Source organism: Octopus sinensis, linkage group LG12 (genome assembly GCF_006345805.1).
Source record: "Octopus sinensis linkage group LG12, ASM634580v1, whole genome shotgun sequence".
Classification (NCBI taxonomy): Eukaryota; Metazoa; Mollusca; class Cephalopoda; order Octopoda; family Octopodidae; genus Octopus; species Octopus sinensis.
In genome coordinates this window covers 22,851,715-22,873,533 of record NC_043008.1, presented here as the reverse complement: position 1 = coordinate 22,873,533, position 21,819 = coordinate 22,851,715, and the positions used below count along the sequence as shown (strand labels likewise).

At 41.9% G+C, this 21,819-nt stretch overlaps 1 protein-coding gene across 5 annotated transcripts in view; it reads left to right on the top strand.

Annotated features, from left to right (window-relative positions):
• The window catches only part of LOC115218040 (probable UDP-sugar transporter protein SLC35A4), a 192,021-nt gene that overhangs the window by 44,491 nt on the left and 125,711 nt on the right, over positions 1 to 21,819 (top strand). For all 5 annotated transcript variants that reach the window (XR_005001440.1, XM_029787792.2, XM_029787794.2 and 2 more), the window contains exon 2: positions 5,108 to 5,257. Coding sequence is in view for 4 of the 5 variants with exons in the window: in XM_029787792.2 (XP_029643652.1) it covers positions 5,252 to 5,257 (6 nt within the window). In the remaining variant the exon portion in view is untranslated. The remainder of the gene's footprint in view (positions 1 to 5,107; positions 5,258 to 21,819) is intronic.

The window sequence follows — 21,819 nt, the reverse complement described above, 5'->3', positions numbered from 1 at the left end:
ACATACATATATATATATATATATTATATATATATATATATATATATATATATATATATGACCTCGTGAGTACCGCTGGTGATTTTTTTCCTCTGTCTTCCCTTCTTGGGATCTTTCCTTCTCCTATGTTTCCGACGAAGAGCTCCGCTCGAAACATTAAACCCTCCTTCTTTCCTGAGCGTCCAATAATACTTTATTTGTTCCACGTCCTCGCGTTGTTGTGTTTCTTTGTGTTTTCTTCTTTGGATTAACTTTATATATATATATATATATATATAATATATATATATATATTATATATATATATATATATATATACGACGGTCTTCTTTCAGCTTCCTTCTACCAAATCCACTCACAAGACTTTGGTTGGCCGGAGGCTATAGTAGAAGACATTTGCCCCGGGAAGCAAACTTCCTCCGCAAAGCCACACCTGCAACTTACGCATACACACAAGATGTGTTTTATCAAGTTCTGAACCACGACAACAACAACAACCACAACAAACTATAAAGATGTTTGTGAAGTAGTTCCTTCATTATAAGGGACAACACAATTCCATTACCACAAAAGGAAAGCAGTAAACTAGGTTAACTGCCCTTTTTTCTAGTCATGTACTTTATCAACAGTAGCGCAATTTCTTAATCTTAGTCCTCCACCTGGTTTAATGTTGCCACTTGACTTCCCACCGTTGCTAGTATTCCAAGAACAAGTCTGAAAATGAGTGAGGATTCTTTTCCACTTCAGGAGTGGCTCTGTGCTTAAGAAATTCACTTTGCAACTACATGGTTTCAAGTTCAGTCTAACCATGAGGTAACTTAGGCAAGGGTCTTCTATGATAGCCATGGGGCCCAACCAGTACCTTATGAATGAATTTAGTCTATGGAGACTCTGTGGAAGCACGTTGTGTGTGTATATATATATACACATATAGGAAAAAAAAAGATGAAGACAGGTGTAGGAGCAACAAACCGGTGTATTAGTTTAACACTCGAGAAGAATAGAAAAGTCTTACGTTTCGAGTCTATGTTCTTTGACAGAAATGATTAAGAAGAAAAAGAAATGTAGAGAGAAAAAAATGTGCAGAGTTCAACGTTCCAACATGAGATATATATATATATATATATATAAGTTTATTTTTATCCTCATACATATACACACATATATGTAAATGTATATATATATATATATATATATATATATATATATATATACATTTACATATATGTATGTGTGTATATGTATGAGGATAAAAATAAACTTTCTTTTCTATGTTATTCAATAAAGCCACCTTAAACTTCAACAACTGCTTCTATATGAGATCTGAATCATCTACATGCTCAAATCAAGTGGTCCTGGTTCATTTTGGACATTACTCTCACTATGGCAGACACACACACGCACGTGCGCAGTGTCCTGAAATTGAGGCAACTGAAGTTTTAGACTTTAATAACTATCAATAAATTTCATGTCTGTGCTTTTTCTGATTTTCATTCAAATCGTGTGGTACCCATTTGTGAAGCTTTTTTGCTTTTCTTATCACATGCAAATGGTTGCAGGCAGTTTTCTGGCTAAGTTGAAGTTCTTTTTCCAGTTCTCGAGTGGTTTTATGTGGATCTTTCTCAATGACGGTCTTCATTAACTACATGCCCCTTCATTAACAATATGCTTCTTCATCAAGAAATGAAGAGGCATGTTGTTATTGTGGTTACAAAGACTGAGCATAGTGATTTGGAAATATCTCGATTTTTAAAAGTTGTCAGTTCTTTCGTCTACAAAGTTTGTAAGGAGCTAGATACTGAAAATGGAAACGTATCACCATTATCAAAGCATAAAAAGCATTTTAAACGCTCTGAAATCATCAGAAAACTCGAATTTATCCAGTAAGTTCAACAGACCATTGATTACAATCCCAGAAAGTCCAAGAGGTCAATTGCATAAGATCTCCATGTGTCAGAAGGAACAGTCAGCAATGTTGTCCACAAAGACATCAGATATCAGTTTTATATGACGAGGAGAGGTCAGTTTGTCAGAAAAAACAAAAGAAAATCATACTACATCAGATCTAAAAGGCCCTTAAAAAAACTGAAAAATCCAGCAGAAGATTTGATTTACTTTTTCTCAAATGAGAAAAACTTGAACTAAGATCAAAAAGTTAACAGAAGAAATGACAGATTGTTATGTGCAGACCCTTCTGAAGTTCCAAGTGTTATGCATACAAAATTTCCTGCAACTGTCATGGTTTTAGGGTTTGTCAGCAATGAAGGACATGTGATGTCTCCTTACTTCTTTCTACAAGGCCTCAGAGTTAACTCTGCCACCTACATTGAGGTCCTGGAAACAGTTGTTAAGTCCTGGATAGACAGTGTCAATGGATGGCTGAAAATTTTCATGATCACATAACCCCTAACATTTGATATCTTAATTTCCCAGTTCTCAGTCCATTGGATTATTATATGAGAGAGAGAGAGAGAAATCATTGAACATGCCCATAACACCAAAGATTCTTTGAAAGCTGCCATAGTCAGAGTAATGTCCAACATGAACCCAGACCATGTAGATGATTTAGATCTCATATAGAAGCATTTGTTGAAGTTTAAGGTGGCTTTATTGAATAACATAGAAAAGAAAGTTTATTTTTATCCTCATAGCATTTTTTTATAAATAAAGTTATTATCTGTTGTTATATATCTGTTTTTTTTATAAACATAAATCTGTCCTCAAGTATCTTGTGCACCCTCTATATATATGTGTATATATATATATATATATATAGCAGTTGCCGGCAACCGTGGAGAATGGCGACGTACCGTAAAAGAGGGAATACAAAGGAGTGACAGAGAGAGAGAGAGGAAAAATGGAAAGAAAAGAAGAGACGTCAACAAGAGACTATGGCATTACAACCAGCCAGGAACAGTCTTCAGCCATGATCTCACTTGGTTTGCTGGGTCTTCTCAAGCACAGCATATCTCCTAAGGTCTAGGTCACTTGTCATTACCTCTATAAGGCCCAACATTTGAAGGTCATGCTTCACCATCTCATCCCATGTTTTCCTGGGGGTTGTTACATTTCAGAAAGCTATCTATTAAAATCAGTGTAGTTATTGTCAGTGGACAGTTTAGCTTAATGGTAAAGCAATCAGCTGGTGTCTTGGGGGATGTGGGTTCAACTCCCATGGCTATTTGTTGACAACTTTTTCCACCTTTTTCTGTTGTTTTAATGGCGATACTGCATTTGAAATATCACAAACGTGTAATATTTTAAGAGATAAAAAAAATTGAGATTTCAATGATATGAGTGTTTATTTTTAAAAAGACATTATAGGGTAGGTATGAGATATCTGATCCAGCCAGGGTTCTTTTTGCACGTTAAAATACAGTATACGAAATTTTGAATTTAGTTCACGGATCACCAGTACTTTCTTTGTGGACCACCAAGGGGTCTGCAGACCAAAGGTTGGGAACCGTTGCCTTAGTAATTCCTGGAAATATTAGGGTGTGTGTGTGTGTGCTTGTACGTGTTTGTATATATGTATGTCATCACCATTTAATATCCGTTGTCCATGTTGGCAAAGGTTGGGCTATATATATATACACACACACACACACATATATGTATGTATTGGACATTTGGAGAGCATCCGGCAAGCCAGAGGAGTGTGACCAAGTTGTGTTGCCTGTTTTGACATGGTTTTTATGACTGGATGCCCTTCCTAACACCAACCACTTTACAGAGTGTGCTGGGTGTTTTTGTGTGGCACAAGTGCTAGCAGGCGTCACACAGCAACTTGCAAGGCAAAAATCCCTTGACTGGGAGGAGATATAGTATTGAGGGAAGAGGATTCGTACCTGTTGATGAGAGATTAGAAAGAATAATGTAGAGTAGAGTGATAGAGATACATGTCTTGCTGTAGAGGAAACACATGGATATCCCAGTTGGAAAAGAAAGGAGAGAAAGGGAGATGGTGGTATATATATACACACACACACACACACACACACACATACATATATGTATGTACTGGACATTTGTGTGCATTTATTCACATAAGAATCTCAGAGAGAGAATTTTTGGAATGTCTTACAAGTATTCACTGTGCCACTTATAGATTGGATTTGGAGAATATCTGTCAGTTCCTTTTGCACTTTGCTCTGTGAAACCGAGTATGTATGCATGCATACATTGTTCTACATTGTTCAGTCCCCAACACCATTGCTCACCAAACTTCTGGATTGAATTGTGAGCAAACCTGTGATAAAGCCTGCTCTAGCCATGGCCACCTCATCTTGTGTATGTGCATGTATGAAGGACTGCATTGTTCAATTTTCTTCTCCTCATTAACGTCCAAGCTAGTAGGATAAGTTATGAGGCAAAACTGGGATCTGGGAGCCGTGTTGAGTAGGTTGAAGAACATCTCACTCCACCCTCAAAAATCTAGTGTTTATTTCACCTTTATCTTGTATTGTAGCAGAATGTCCCACAAAAACAGTAATGTGATCCTACTTTGCACTGTGTACCTGTTATCAAGGACAGACCTAAGGAGTACATTTACTACCGAAATATTTGATAATGATGACCTACGAAAGAACACAAAATATATCCTACCACAGAAGATAAAGGTGAAACAGACGCTAGATTTTTGAGGGTGGAGTGAGATGTCCCTCAGCCTACTTAAAACGGCTCCCAGATCCCAGCACCAGTTGATACTGGGATTGATGTAATCAACTAGTCCCCTTCCCAAAAATTCAAGCTTTGTACCTTTAATAGAAAGGATTATCATCATCATCATCATCATCATCATCAGTATCATTTGTATAGACACAACAAATTAAGTCTGTTGGAAAAGAAATTCCTAACATTGGGCTACTGGGCTACAAGTAACCTTAGATGTCGAGAATCCTCCTAAGTATCCTGGCTGCCCTTAACAACACTGTTTTCTGAAGCTGTACTAAACTGTGGTTTATGCCTATTTCCTCTATTCTTCTGTTGGTGTTGTTGCTGTTGTTATTATTATTATTATTATTATTATTATTATTATTATTATTATTAATGATAATAATAACTTTACTTTGTGAAACTAATTGAATTTTCTATTTTTAATTTGCAGCAGACATAATGTAAAACATCGTTTGTTGGTCATTTCCTGAAAAAAATCTTTCCATGCAGTGGAATAGAGAGAGACCTCTGCAGGCAACTAATGAACAATAAATAACAATTCCAGGAGTATATTTTAACCCTCAACTGTCTAGCAATGAAGGTTTGTAGTCATTTCTTGTCTTTTCTCTTATAGTAAATTTCAGCTATCCATGGGGTGGGGGAAAGGTCAGTAGTAACACAAGTCACCATCACATACTGGAGTTTGGGGTTTATTGTCTCTTCAGTAACCTCTCCTCACCAAAATGCATAACATCATATATTTATACATCTGCCTGTCTATTTGTCTGTCTGTCTATTTATCTACCTGCCTATCTGTCTGTCTATCTACCTGCCTGTCTGTCTCTATATTCCTGCCTATCTGCCTATCTGTCTGTCTATCTATCCATCCATCAACCTATGTACTCATCCATCCATGTTCAGAATTATTACGCAAAAGAACAGGGATTTTAAATCTAGGCAAATATCTTATGATTGCTCTGATAAAATCCTGACTTGGCTAACCGTGTTGAATGATAAGAAATATTTTCAATTGTTTAGAATAAACAATTAAACTGTACTCCCTTCAATTAGTAAATCCTGAGTTTGCTTCAATGGATTTCATGTAGAATATAGAGTATATTATCAAGACATAATAATGAAGAATGGGGAATTATACATCTTTAAAATGTATTTAATAAAAAATGTTTTCGTCATATGAACATTTCCCACCCTTATAGGAAACACCTTGAATAAAACTGTAGGATTGTCCATCCCAGAGGTCTTGGTAAAGTGCCATGGTTATTGGTTTCCCTTCTGACTAGAAAGACGAAAAAAAAATCTTACTCTTCACTTGCTAGGTTTGTTTTAAACTCATCAGTAGATATAAAAACAAGCTAAAATAAAGTTGATCAATACGATCAGTTTAACAGGAATTGACTTGTATTGATTTCTTTCTGTCTCATTTTTTTCCCCCTCCCTTGTGCTTTTTTTTTTTCACACAACATATTCAGAATTATTTCAGTAGATAATTTAGTTTCTGTTGAATGTCAAAGTGAAATATGTGTTAATAATTCCCATTTGCTGCATGAAATTAACTTAAGTATAGGAATTGATATTAGTGAAATGTTATTGTATGTTGTGTCTGTCTTGATCTGTTCCATGGCATTTTTTACTGGTTTATTTTTTTCCTTTGTCAGATAAAAAATAAAATAGACGCTAGAAACATTGTAAAGGAAAGTAACTAAACGCGTATGTTGTTTCCTTTTAATCAAAAGCTGTTTCATATAAAAATGGAAATTATTGCTTATCTATTTGGCCGTTTGCCTTGATAACATCCAAAAGGGAGAACAGGAGTGGCTGCTACCTGACTGAAATATAGTGATTTTTTTCTTCTCTCCTTCTCTTAGCAGCAACACTTGACACCTAAGTATTTTGTGTTTTTGTTGGCTACATTTTATTAGGCTATTGAGACAATTGGCACCTTCACACTTGCTATATCTTTATCAAATTCTGACAAAGAAAAACAAGCAAACTGACCTAACTCTGTGAGTCTCTAAGGCAGTGTTTCTCAACCGTGTGGGGGTGTGCCCAGAACCCTAAGGGTCTGCGAGAAAGAGTGAGATAAGCTAATGCTAATTTCATGATGGTTATATTACTATACATGCACAACATATTATTGGTTATTGTAATATTGTAATATAGACATCATCCTAGCTAATCTTTTATGTTATAAAAAAAAATATAACAACTATATATATATATATATAATCAGCTGAAATTGCAATGATAATCTGGTGCTTGACTGAGGATTGAAGGCTTCGAATGACCCGTCCTTGTTTCTTTTGTATTGTCTATCTGGATGTTTTTGTATCACCTAACTGTCCAGATGTTTTGCGTTCTTGTCCCATTTTGTATCAGCCGAAATTGCAAGGATGATCTGGTTCTTGACTGATGACTGAGGGCTTCGAATGTCCTGTCCTGTGGTTCTTGTGTCGTCTTCTAGGTGTTTCTAGGTGTCGTCTTCTAGGTCCCAGTTTGTATATATTTTTTACTTTTTACATATATATATATATATATATATATGATATTTACCACATGAACTGCGATGAAAACAATGTGAGAAAGACATGATATATAATTTTTTTCATGTAGGGGTTCTTTGAGACATGCAATTTATTTTAAGGGTTATGCAAGGGTAAAAAAGTTGAGAAACACTGCTCTAAGGGAAGAGGGTGGGGTGGGGTGGGATGGGGTTAAATGCTATTTACGAGACCAGAGTACAAACAAATTCAGTTACCCAGTCATCAGCTGTGTGATTCTGACGATAATTCTTTCTAATTTAAGCACAAGAACAAAAACTTTAGGGGCTGGGGTTTGGGGGGCGGCAGGTGGTGGGTGGCTAGTTAAATCAACCCCAGTATGTGACTGCTACTTTATTTTGTCAACACTGAAGGAGGGATGAATGTGAAAGTTTGACCTCGGCGGGATTTCAGTTCAGAAGGCAAAGAACTAGAAGAAATGCTGGGAAAAGTTGTTTTTTTTCTTCTTCTAATGCTCCAATGTTTCTGTGCCAGATTACTGACTTCTGATCCTGATGATAATAATAATTCTTTCTGCTATAAGCACAATCCTTAAATTGTGAAGGGAAAGGCTTGTCGATTACATTGACCCCCAGTGCTCAACTGGTACTTATTTTTATCATCGCCGTCAAGAGGATGAAAGGAAAGTTGACCTCAGTGGATATCTTTGACAGGTTTCAGCTAGTACAGGCCCAGGCCATGTCTAACTTAATAACACAGAATATAAAACTGGAAGAAATGCTGCCGTTTTTTTTTTTTTTTTTTTTTTTTTTTTGTCTGGCATGCTAATGATTCTGTCAGCTTACCTTCTTGAAGACAATACTAATAATGTTTTCTGACTTTTGGCAATATGCTGCAGAATTTCAACTCATATATATGCCCATTAAAAAAATGAAGTCTTGAAATTTCACTATTTGGATTAAACGTTATGGTAAGCTTTCACAATCTGTAAGAGAAGGGCAGTATGAAACTGTTAGCTACGGGTGTCGACTCCCTACTGAACATTTCATATGCTCGGTCAGATGCTTCCTGGTGGGTTCATATATTCCAAACAAGTAGGAGCAGGTTTTACTTTGTGAAAACACAACCAGGGGTATATATGGCTGTGCTGGAATAGCATTTATTTTTATTAACCCTAAAAAACATAAAAAAGCAAAATTGAACTTAGAATGCAAAAGTGAGGAATACAGTAATCCCTCGACTATCGTGGGTGTTACATTCCAAAACCCTCTGCGATAGGTGAAAATCTGCAAAATAGAAACAGTACTGTGTGTGTATGTGTGTATGTACAGTATTGGATTCGAAGGTTTCGTTTATTTACAAGTTGATTTCTTAATTTCACTGGAGTATAAATACCTATAATGGTGTTATTTAACCCTTTAGTGTTTAAACCGGCCATATCTGGCCCAGATATTCTACTTGTCTTATATTCAAACTGGCAATATCTGGCCTCTCACACCTACCCGACAATGTCATTCTAAATATAAACAATCACATCATTGAAACCTCAAAGATATAAGATAATGCATGATTAATTCAAAACATTTGAGTGGAAAAGTATTACATTTAACCGAGTAATCTGAACACTAAAAGGTTAAAGAAAAAAATGCACAAAATTAATTCAGTTCAATTAAAAAGCATGGGCAAGCAATGCTTTATAAGCCACACTCTGCGTTTTTTTTTTCTTTTATATATGTCTGTGACAGCCCTAACTGAGCATACCTATAATCAGAAACATTCAAACCAAAAAAGATGTTTGTTTTCGCTTCAAGAAAGAACACTCCATGGGTTACATTATCTGACATGTCCTTTTACAAGAAAGTGGAATGTGGTTTGAGGGAGATTAAGCTGCTGTTTTTTTTATAATTGCCTGTGTTCTTTTAATCAATACATTCTGATTCGAGCTTCATTTGCAGAGACTACACAGATTAAGGGGGGTAAAAACTCCAAAAATAACCTACCCACCCCAATTTTAATGCAGATTGTGCCAAGTTCATTCTTCTATTATTTTGCTAGTTTTGTGGGTGTCTCTGTCTCCATCTCTGTCTCTTCCCCTTCTGTCTCTCCCTCTCTCTCTTCCCCTTCTGTCTCTCCTTCTGTCTCTCCTTCTGTCTCTCCCTCTCTCTCTCTTCCCCTTCTGTTCCCCCTCTCTCTCTCTCTGTGCACAGTTGTCTCTGTTTGTATAGCTTATTGTTTGGTTGATTGATTGATCTGTCAGTCTGTCTCAGTTGTCTACAAAGGAGCCTGTTTGTCTACCATATGGCTACAGGCGGAAAATTCTATGGGGGAATAAGTTCTTCAATTTTTATCATCCTTGACATTGTTAACATCATCATCATCATCATCTTTCTGCTTTTCTGTGCTGGCATGACTTATATTTTCTCAGACAATGATTTATGATTGGGTGCTCTTCCTATCGCTAACAGTTTTAGTTGCCACTTAAAGCACACACTGTCACAAGGTGTATATATATATATCCTAAAACAGGGATACACAGTAAGTGGGATGTCCTGAGATTAAATATAAATGTCTATGTGTTGCCAGCCTCGCCTGGCCCCCCGTGCCGGTGGTACGTAAAAAACACCATCTGATCGTGCCGTTGCCAGCCTCACCTGGCCCCCTTGCTGGTGGCACGTAAAAAGCACCATCTGATCGTGGCCGTTGCCAGCCTCACCTGGCCCCCGTGCCGGTGGTACGTAAAAAGCACCATCTGATCGTGGCCGTTGCCAGCCTCACCTGGCCCCCTTGCTGGTGGCACGTAAAAAGCACCATCCGATCGTGGCCGTTGCCAGCCTCACCTGGCCCCCTTGCTGGTGGCACGTAAAAAGCACCATCCGATCGTGGCCGTTGCCAGCCTCACCTGGCCCCCGTGCCGGTGGTACGTAAAAAGCACCATCTGATCGTGGCCGTTGCCAGCCTCACCTGGCCCCCGTGCCGGTGGTACGTAAAAAGCACCATCTGATCGTGGCCATTGCCAGCCTCACCTGGCCCCCTTGCTGGTGGCACGTAAAAAGCACCATCCGACCGTGGCCGTTTGCCAGCCCCGTCTGGCACATAAAAAGCACCCACTACACTCACGGAGTGGTTGGCATTAGGAAGGGCATCCAGCCGTAGAAACATTGCCAGATCAGACTGGGCCTGGTGCAGCCTTCTGGGTTCCCGGACCCCAGTTGAACTGTCCAACCCATGCTAGCATGGAAAGCGGATGCTAAATGATGATGATGATGATGTATAATGTAACAACCACATGTGTATGCATTTGTTTTTTAGAAGCGTTGAATGTGTATTGTATGATACAAACAAGAAATTGTCTTATCAAATGCCGTATCACTGTTAAAACAGTAGAAAAATTGGGTATTATTACTCTTACGAGCTGGAAAAAGTTGTCAACAAACAGCCATGGGAGTTGAACCCACATCCCCCAAGACACAGGCAATACTGTGTTCAAAATACCTATTTCTTTACTACCCACAAGGGGCTAAACACAGAAGGGAAAACAAGGACAGACAAACGGATTAAGTCGGTTACATCGACCCCAGTGCGTAACTGGTACTTAATTTATCGACTCCGAAATGATGAAAGGCAAAGTCGACCTCGGCGGAATTTGAACTCAGAACATAACGGCAGACGAAATACGGCTACGCATTTCACCCGGTGCGCTAACGTTTCTGCCAGCTCGCCATTCAAAATACCATCTTCTTGTTTGTATCAAATAGTACTCATTCAATGCTTCTAAAAAAACAAATGTGAATTTTTTTATATACACACATCATCATCATCATCTGCTTTCCATGCTGGCGTAGGTTGGACAGTTTGAGGACTGGCAAGCCAGGAAGCTGCATCAGGCCCCAATCTGATCCGGAAAGGTTTCTACAGCTGGATGTCTTTCTTAACGTCAACCACTCCAAGAGTGTAGTGGCACGGGGGCCCAGTCAGGTGGCACTAGCATCGGCCATGACTACAATTTCACTTGACACAACAGGTCTTCTCAAGCATAACCTACAATGATTGAAGGGTCCTTTTAAATGGGCCAGTTATGCGACACTGGCATCAGCCACGATCTCACTTGGTTTGCTGGGTCTTCTCAAGCACAGCATATCTCCTAAGGTCCAGGTCGCTTGTCATTGCCTCTGTGAGACCCAACATTTGAAGGTCATGCTTCACCATCTCATCCCATCTTTTCCTGGGGGTTGTTACATTTCAGAAAGCTATCTATTAAAATCAGCGTAGTTATTGTCAGTGGACAGTTTAGCTTAATGGTAAAGCAATCAGCTGGTGTCTTGGGGGATGTGGGTTCAACTCCTATGGCTATTTGTTGACAACTTTTTCCACCTTTTTCTGTTGTTTTAATGGTGATACTGCATTTGAAATATCAGATATGTAATATTTAAACAGATAAAAAAATTTGAGATTTCAATGATGTAAGTGTTTATTTTTAAAAAGACATTATAGGGTAGGTATGAGATATCTGATCCAGCCAGGGTTCTTTTTGCACGTTAAAATACAGTATACGAAATTTTGAATTTAGTTCATGGACCACCAGTACTTCCTTTGTGGACTACCAGGGGGTGGGAACCATTGCCCTATAACAGGTCCAATATTTGTGTCTGATATGACCAATTTAAATGCTAAAGGGTTAAATTTAGGAAAATCCATTATCTCTTCACTAATTGTCCACCCACTTCAAATTGTTTTTAATTAAGATTAATTTAAACGAAGCTGTCATACATTCTGTCAACTATAATACCGAAATCGACTAAGAAACTTACATGCGTGCTTAAGCATCTTGTGGCCTTATAAATGTTATGGTGACCTTGCTCTTACAAATACATGTTAATAGTTGTCATGTAATGGCTAATGCCCGTTCAGATCATTGCCCTAGTCCAGTAGTTCCCAACTTTTTACTACCAAGGACCCTTTCTATTTAAATAAGTTTTCCCTCAGAACCCTTTTAATATGCTTAGCCTTATGTGTGTGTGTGTATATATATATATATATATATATATATATATATATATATATATATGTTATATACTGTATTTTAACATGTATAAGGAACCCTCTAAATTTTGGGGCTTAAAATTAGGAAAAAAGGCTTTGTAAGGGATTATAATGCTATCTATGTATAAGAAACTCACATATTTTTTTAACCTAACTTTTGACAAAAAAGGTTTCCTTTTGCACGTTAAAATACGGTATATGAAATTTTGAATTTAGTTCACGAACTACCAGTACTTCCTTTGTGAATCGCCAGGGGGGTCTACAGACCACAGGTTGGGGAACCATTGCCTTAGTAATTCCTGGAAATTAGGGTGTGTGTGTGCTTGTACGTGTTTGTATATATGTATATATGTATGTCATCATCATTTAATATCTGTTGTCCATGTTAGCAATGGTTAGGCTATATATATATATATATATATATATATATATAATATATATATATATACACACACACACATACATATATGTATGTATTGGACATTTGGAGAGCATCCGGCAAGCCAGAGGAGTGTGACCAAGTTGTGTTGCCTGTTTTGACATGGTTTTTATGACTGGATGCCCTTCCTAACACCAACCACTTTACAGAGTGTGCTGGGTGTTTTTATGTGGCACAAGTGCTGGCAGGCGTCACACAGCAACTTGCAAGGCAAAAATCCCTTGACTGGGAGGAGATATAGTATTGAGGGAAGGGGATTCGTACCTGTTGATGAGAGATTAGAAAGAATAATGTAGAGTAGAGTGATAGAGATACATGTCTTGCTGTAGAGGAAACACATGGATATCCCAGTTGGAAAAGAAAGGAGAGAAAGGGAGATGGTGGTATATACACACACACACACACACACACACACACACACACACACACATACATATATGTATGTACTGGACATTTGGAGAGCATCCGGCAACTCCTTCCTTTTCCAACTGGGATATCCATGTTTACTCTACAGCAAGACACTTATCTAGTTATAGATTGGTTTATGAAGGAAACTACGATTGAAAGAACAAATGAAGTTTCGATTAGGGAGCAAATCTTTATGAAAAAGTGGAAGTGGATTGGTAGCACAATTAGAAAAGACAGACCAAATGTAGCGAAAAGTGCTTTACAGTGGAATCTGGATGGATATAGAAAGAGAGGTAGGCTTAAGAAATCGGTGCATAGATCAATACAAAAGGAACTAGAAAAAGGGGGACATTCATGGCAGAGTATAAGTACAGAAGCAAAAAATTATGCTACATGGAATTCAATTATAAGTGGCCTATACTCCGCAGTTGGAGGGTTAAAGGCAGAAAGAAAGAATACCCTCTGGGATGGGGTGAATATAAGTGGAACAGAGGATTTGACTGGGTGAGTGTGGAATGGAGAGGGAAGTTTTTTAATGGTGTTAGGGGAGATGGGTTGTTCAGTAAGTGATGATGATTTATGTGTGTGTGTACACAGGTTGCCATTGATTTACGACCACAGTTTGTTCTGACTGACTGGTTGTAAGTCTGTGTATAGGCCTGCATAGCTTTGTTTTATATTTTTATATTCTTAAGGTAAATTCTCACGTAAAAATCAAACACAGCATTCTGTATTATAACTACAAGTGTTATTTGTTCATGGAAAAGTACCAAAGAATGCAAATACAAAAAATACACAATGTAGTGTAAGGAACAATTGCAAGACTTACGTAAAAATTTATTGTAGACTGATGCTTGGCTGAGGATCTTCGATGCCACTTTTGTTAGCTGATGTCATCCATAGATACTTACTTACTTGTGGCAACATTCACCCTGGGCAGGTTGAGTCGGCTTCTTCTACTCATGGAAGAAGTTTCGTGGGAATATGTGGATTTCACAAGCAGTCCCCAACAATCCCACATGTGGAGACATCCTGTTTGCTGCAGATTGTCCGCAGACGCAGGGACAGAACGACCGAGGAGCTGCCCGTTGCCAAAGCAGACACTCCGAGGATATTCACCAGAGCCCCGTCTGCTGGGTTGTGGCCCTAATACCACTCAGTGTCAGACCAATCCGCCTTGGGTGGCCCTACCAGGAACCGAAGTTCCCGACGGCATAGCTCTGGCACTAAATTAACCCATCCGTAGATGGCTTAATTTCTAAGAAATTAAACCCATTAGATTTCGACTGGACTATTTATTGTGCTGCCGGCAGCTGGCATGTCAATTGTCATGTAGTCAATCGGTTGTAAGTCAATGAGGACCTGTGTGTGTGTATGCAAATAAATATACAACAGTGCAATTCAGAATAGCTGAATTATCACTTTCCGATCACTGGGCCTTATGGAGACAATGACAAATGACATGCTTGAGAAGAAGACTCATCAAGCCAAGTGAAATCATAGCCATGGTAGAGATTGGTGTTATTGCAAATTGACATCTGTGCCAGTGGCACATTAAAAGCACCCATTACACACTCAGAGTGGTTGGCTTTAGGAAGGGCATCCAGCCGTAGAAACCATACCAAGTCAGACTAGATTCTGGTTTAGACCCTCAGCTCACCAGCTCTAGTCAGACCATCCAACCCGTGCCAACATAGACAGTGGATGTTAGACGATGACTCTTCAGCTGTTTGAAAGCCTTAGTTATGGGGATTGAGATGATGTGTAGCAAAAAAGAAAAATGGGAAGATGTACCACCATTCTCTTGCCACATTGAGAACCTTGAACCTAAACTGTAGCTTATCTGGACATATAAGCTTACTGGACATAGCATTTACCTCTGTCCTGATTCATTCTTTTACTTGATCCAGTCATGTGGCTATGGTTATGCTAGAGCACCACATAAGTCACATAAATAATATATAAGAGGGGCAGGCACAACAGTGTGCTGTAGAAGCTTGTTCCATAACCACACAGTTTCAGGCTTAATGATACCAGTGTTTGGTACATTTTGCAATTGCTCCAGGCTGACCAATGTCTCCTGACTTTGGTAGGTGGAAACTGTACTAAGTCCATTATATGTGTGTGTGTTTGTGTCAATGTTTATATATTCTGTACTTGCATGAAAAGCTGCTCAGCTACAGATATGTCAATATCTCATTTCCCTATCAACAAACCACCCGGTAGGTAGCTCCACGATTTCAAGCTCAGGTGGAATGCAAACTTTTTTTTTTTACTTAAAAACCATGTTGGTGACACGTAAAAAGCACCAACCGATCGTGGCTGTTGCCAGCCTCCTCTGGCCCCTGTGCTGGTGGCAAGTAAAAAGCACCAACCGATCGTGGCTGTTGCCAGCCTCCTCTGGCCCCTGTGTTGGTGACACGTAAAAAGCACCAACCGATCGTGGCTGTTGCCAGCCTCCTCTGGCCCCTGTGTTGGTGACACGTAAAAAGCACCAACCGATCGTGGCTGTTGCCAGCCTCCTCTGGCCCCTGTGTTGGTGGCAAGTAAAAAGCACCAACCGATCGTGGCTGTTGCCAGCCTCCTCTGGCCCCTGTGTTGGTGGCAAGTAAAAAGCACCAACCGATCGTGGCTGTTGCCAGCCTCCTCTGGCCCCTGTGTTGGTGGCAAGTAAAAAGCACCAACCGATCGTGGCTGTTGCCAGCCTCCTCTGGCCCCTGTGCTGGTGGCAAGTAAAAAGCACCAACCGATCGTGGCTGTTGCCAGCCTCCTCTGGCCCCTGTGTTGGTGGCAAGTAAAAAGCACCAACCGATCGTGGCTGTTGCCAGCCTCCTCTGGCCCCTGTGTTGGTGGCAAGTAAAAAGCACCAACCGATCGTGGCTGTTGCCAGCCTCCTCTGGCCCCTGTGTTGGTGGCAGTAAAAAGCACCAACGATCGTGGCTGTTGCCAGCCTCCTCTGGCCCCTGTGTTGGTGCACACGTAAAAAGCACCAACCGATCGTGGCTGTTGCCAGCCTCCTCTGGCCCCTGTGTTGGTGACAGTAAAAAGCACCAACCGATCGTGGCTGTTGCCAGCCTCCTCTGGCCCCTGTGCTGGTGGCAAGTAAAAAGCACCAACCGATCGTGGCTGTTGCCAGCCTCTCTGGCCCCTGTGCTGGTGGCAGTAAAAAGCACCAACCGATCGTGGCTGTTGCCAGCCTCCTCTGGCCCCTGTGTTGGTGCACGTAAAAAAGCACAAAAACCGATCGTGGTGTTGCCAGCCTCTCTGGCCCCTGTGCTGGTGGCAAGTAAAAAGCACCAACCGATCGTGGCTGTTGCCAGCCTCCTCTGGCCCCTGTGCTGGTGGCAAGTAAAAAGCAAAACCGATCGTGGTGTTGCCAGCCTCCTCTGGCCCCTGTGCTGGTGGCAGTAAAAAGCACCAACCGATCGTGGCTGTTGCCAGCCTCCTGGCCCCTGTGTTGGTGACACGTAAAAAGCACCAACCGATCGTGGCTGTTGCCAGCCTCCTCTGGCCCCTGTGGTTGTGGCACGTAAAAAGCAACAACCGATCGTGGCTGTTGCCAGCCTCCTCTGGCCCCTGTGTTGGTTGGCACGTAAAAAGCACCAACCGATCGTGGCTGTTGCCAGCCTCCTCTGGCCCCTGTGTTGGTGGCACGTAAAAAGCACCAACCGATCGTGGCTGTTGCCAGCACTCCTTGGCCCCTGTGCTGGTGGCAGTAGTAAAAAAGCACCAACCGATCGTGGCTGTTGCCAGCCTCCTCTGGCCCCTGTGTTGGTGCACGTAAAAAGCACCAACCGATCGTGGCTGTTGCCAGCCTCCTCTGGCCCCTGTGTGGTGACACGTAAAAAGCACCAACCGATCGTGGCTGTTGCCAGCCTCCTCTGGCCCCTGTGCTGGTGGCACGTAAAAAGCACCAATCCCCCGATCGTGGCTGTTGCCAGCCTCTCTGGCCCCTCGGGTGGTGGCACGTGTAAAAAGCACCAACCGATCGTGGCTGTTGCCAGCCTCCTCTGGCCCCTGTGCTGGTGCACACGTAAAAAAGCACAACCGATCGTTGGCTGTTGCCAGCCTCCTCTGGCCCCTGTGTTGGTGGCACGTAAAAAGCACCAAACGATCGTGGCTGTTGCCAGCCTCCTCTGGCCCCGTGATGGTGGCACGTAAAAAGCACACCAACCGATCGTGGCTGTTGCCAGCCTCACCTCTGGCCCCTGTGTTGGTGGACACGTAAAAAGCACCAACCGATCGTGGCTGTTGCCAGCCTCCTCTGGCCCCTGTGCTGGTGACACGTAAAAAGCACCAACCGATCGTGGCTGTTGCCAGCCTCCTCTGGCCCCTGTGGTGGTGACACGTTAAAAAAGCACCCACGATCGTGGCTGTTGCCAGCCTCCTCTGGCCCCTGTGTTGGTGACACGTAAAAAGCACCAACCGATCGTGGCTGTTGCCAGCTTCCTCTGGCCCCTGTGTTGGTGACACGTAAAAAGCACCAACCGATCGTGGCTGTTGCCAGCCTCCTCTGGCCCCTGTGTTGGTGACACGTAAAAAGCACCAACCGATCGTGGCTGTTGCCAGCCTCCTCTGGCCCCTGTGTTGGTGACACGTAAAAAGCACCAACCGATCGTGGCTGTTGCCAGCCTCCTCTGGCCCCTGTGCTGGTGACACGTAAAAAGCACCAACCGATCGTGGCTGTTGCCAGCCTCCTCTGGCCCCTGTGCTGGTGGCAAGTAAAAAGCACCAACCGATCGTGGCTGTTGCCAGCCTCCTCTGGCCCCTGTGCTGGTGACACGTAAAAAGCACCAACCGATCGTGGCTGTTGCCAGCCTCCTCTGGCCCCTGTGTTGGTGACACGTAAAAAGCACCAACCGATCGTGGCTGTTGCCAGCCTCCTCTGGCCCCTGTGTTGGTGACACGTAAAAAGCACCAACCGATCGTGGCTGTTGCCAGCCTCCTCTGGCCCCTGTGTTGGTGACACGTAAAAAGCACCAACCGATCGTGGCTGTTGCCAGCCTCCTCTGGCCCCTGTGTTGGTGACACGTAAAAAGCACCAACCGATCGTGGCTGTTGCCAGCCTCCTCTGGCCCCTGTGCTGGTGGCAAGTAAAAAGCACCAACCGATCGTGGCTGTTGCCAGCCTCCTCTGGCCCCTGTGCTGGTGGCAAGTAAAAAGCACCAACCGATCGTGGCTGTTGCCAGCCTCCTCTGGCCCCTGTCTGGTGGCAAGTAAAAAGCACCAACCGATCGTGGCTGTTGCCAGCCTCCTCTGGCCCCTGTGTGCTGGTGGCAAGTAAAAAAGCACAACCGATCGTGGCTGTTGCCAGCCTCCTCTGGCCCCTGTGCTAGTGACACGTAAAAAGCACCAACCGATCGTGGCTGTTGCCAGCCTCCTCTGGCCCCTGTGCTGGTGGCAAGTAAAAAGCACCAACCGATCGTGGCTGTTGCCAGCCTCCTCTGGCCCCTGTGCTGGTGGCAAGTAAAAAGCACCAACCGATCGTGGCTGTTGCCAGCCTCCTCTGGCCCCTGTGCTGGTGGCAAGTAAAAAGCAACCACGACACTCACGGAGTGGTTGGCGTTAGGAAGGGCATCCAGCTGTAGAAACACTGCCAGATCAGACTGGAGCCTGGCGCAGCCTCCTGGCTTCCCAGACCCCGGTCGAACCGTCCAACCCATGCTAGCATGGAAAATGGATGTTAAATGATGATGATGATGATGAATATCTCTTCATTTTTTTTTTTTATTCATCTGTTTGAATTGCAGCTATGCTGTGGTCTTAGTATCACAATAATTAATTTGTACTAATGCTAAGCTTGACAACAAAATTATTTCAAAATGCAGGTGGATGAACTTTAAATCTCCAAACACAAAAAATCATCAAAACGGTTGTTAGAGATGTGTAAATATTAGATGTACACCAACATCGATTACCAATTTATCAACGATTGGTTGTCCCAAGATCTAAAGTGGTTGTGAATGAGTGGAGAGCATATAATGTATAGGTGGTACTTAATTATCATCGTGCTAATGCTTCTCATAACTTTAATGGCACACAACTACGTATGATAAAAATTAACGCCTTCTGGCAATTGTTCAATAAGCCATACAAAGAGTCCGAGGCAGCCAGAGTCAATAAAGGAAGTTCCGCATAGATTAATGCTTATATATATATAGGTTATGAGAGGTAATGGTGTCAATAAGACCCAAAGGTGTCAGGTAATGCTGAGTAAGTGCTATGGGCAGACCATAGTTAAGCTCCAGGTTTGGTGATTATGCGAATAAGGAGTCCAATGTAGGTCATATATCAGCATGTGTATATATACTCTTTTACTTGTTTCAGTCATTTGACTGCGGCCATGCTGGAGCACCACCTTTTAGTCGAGCAAATCGACCCCGGGACTTATTCTTTGTAAGCCCAGTACTTATTCTATCAGTCTCTTTTGCCGAACCGCTAAGTGACGGGGATGTAAACACACCAGCATCGGTTGTCAAGCAATGCTAGGGGGACAAACACAGACACACAAACACACACATACATATATATATATATATATATACATATATACGATGGGCTTCTTTTCAGTTTCCCTCTACCAAATCCACTCACAAGGCATTGGTCGGCCCGGGGCTATAGCAGAAGACACTTGCCCAAGATGCCACGCAGTGGGACTGAACCCGGAACCATGTGGTTGGTTAGCAAGCTACTTACCACACAGCCACTCCTGTGCCTATAAAAATTTTTTTTTCAGAATGAGATAAAAAAAAAACCCAAGGCTGTGAAGATTTTAGAACATTTATAAATAGGTCTTACAGCTGTTTCTGGGATATATTTTTATATCCCTTCATCGGAGATGGTGTGAGAAAATGGTTAAGCAATAGTTGATTTAGATAAGATATGAAATAGCGAGTGAAGTGGAGGAATGAAAACAGATGTGAGATATGCAGGGATATTGCATTTGTAGATCCATTTTTTAGGCAGAATGGTATACATACAAGATTCCAATACCTTGTGAATAAATTCCAATAGTGACATAAAATCAGGGAATGTATTTGTAAGGTCAAATCGAAAACAGGAAGAGAGGAATAAAGAAAAAAAAAAGAAAAGCAAGGAGAGAGATAATAAAGAGATTAAGAGAGGGAATGTGTACCAGTTAGTGGTCAGTCAAGATAAATTGATAGTAGGAATGGGGAAGTGAGGGTGATAGAGAGAGAAAGATATGAGAGTGTGAAAAGATGATAGGGTAAAGAGTAAAGGAGTGTCATATAGAAGGAATAGGGGTGATAGAGAGAGGTATAATAGTGTAAAAAGAAAAGGAGTGTCAGGTATGTAGTGATAGAGCCTAAGTGATGGGGCAGAGAGAGGCAGGTAGGGGTAGTAATATGGTGGAATGAGACTAGAGTAAGAATAACCTGGGCAAAGTTCAGGGAACTCCTACCTCTGCTGGCAACTAAAGGCCTCTTGCTCAGAGTGAAAGGTAGACTGTATGATGCATGTGTGCTAACTGCCGTGCTACACACCTGTGAAACAGGGGCCAAGAATGCTGAAGACATGCGTAGGTTTGAAAAAAATGAAGCTAGTATGATCTGCTGGATGTGTAATGTCAGTGTGCATACACGACAGGGTAAGCGCCCCGAGAGAAAAGTTGGGCATAAGAAGCATCAAGTGTGGTGTGCAAGAGATGCGACTGCGCTGGTATGGCCATGTGTTACATATGAATGCAGACAGCTGTGTGAGGAAGTTCCACTCCCTAACTGTAGAAGGAACCTGTAGAAGAGGTAGACCCAGGAAGACATGGGATGAGGTGGTGAAGCATGACCTTCGAACATTGGGCCTCACAGAGGCAATGACAGGAGACCATGACCTTAGGAGATACATTGTGATTGAGAAGACCCAACTGAAAATTAAAATGAAGTGGAACTAACGATTTTGGGGTTTTCTTGAATGGCTTACAAATATCTTCCATGGTGTTTCAACACATGATCTCAGATCAAGTCACTCAATATGCAAGTACATCTCCGATATATCAATTGTTTACATAAAAATGTTATAGATAATTCTTGTGTGTTACTCTGCCCAAGAATTTATTAGTGATCTATTAATGTTAGTTCACTACCAATGAACATGTTAAAACATAAATACTGCCCTGTTAAGAATACTCCTGATGTGTCGGGCGAAATGATATTCTTGAGAAGACCTGTTGAGTCAAGTGAAACCAATATCATAGCTGGGGCTGGTGTCCCTGGCTCACTCCTGTGCCGATGGCATATAAAAAGCCAGGCCCACCTGTTTGTTGCCAGGCCCACCTGACTGGCTCTGGTGCCGGTGGCATGTAAAAAGCACCAACTGATTGTGACCGACACTAGTACCCTCTGACTGGCTCCTGTGCTGGTAGCACGTAAAAAGCACCAACCAAATGTGGTCATTGCCAAGCCCACCTACTGGTGCCTATGCCAGTGGCATGTAAAAAGCATCCACTGGTTGGCGTTAGGAAGGTCATCCAGCTGTAGAAACTCTGCCAGACCAGATTGGAGCCTGGTGCACCCGCTGGCTCTCCAGACCTCAGTCAAACTGTCCAACCCATATACATGCGCGCACACACATACACATCATGAACTAACTGTTACTCTCTCAGATGCAGCACCAAGCTTTGACAGTGAACAGGTTGCAGTTTCAAAGTGACGAAAATGTTTTGACACAACTGAAAATTAAAATGAAATGGAAATAAGGATTTTGGGGTTTTCTTGAATGGCTTACAAATATCCTCCATGG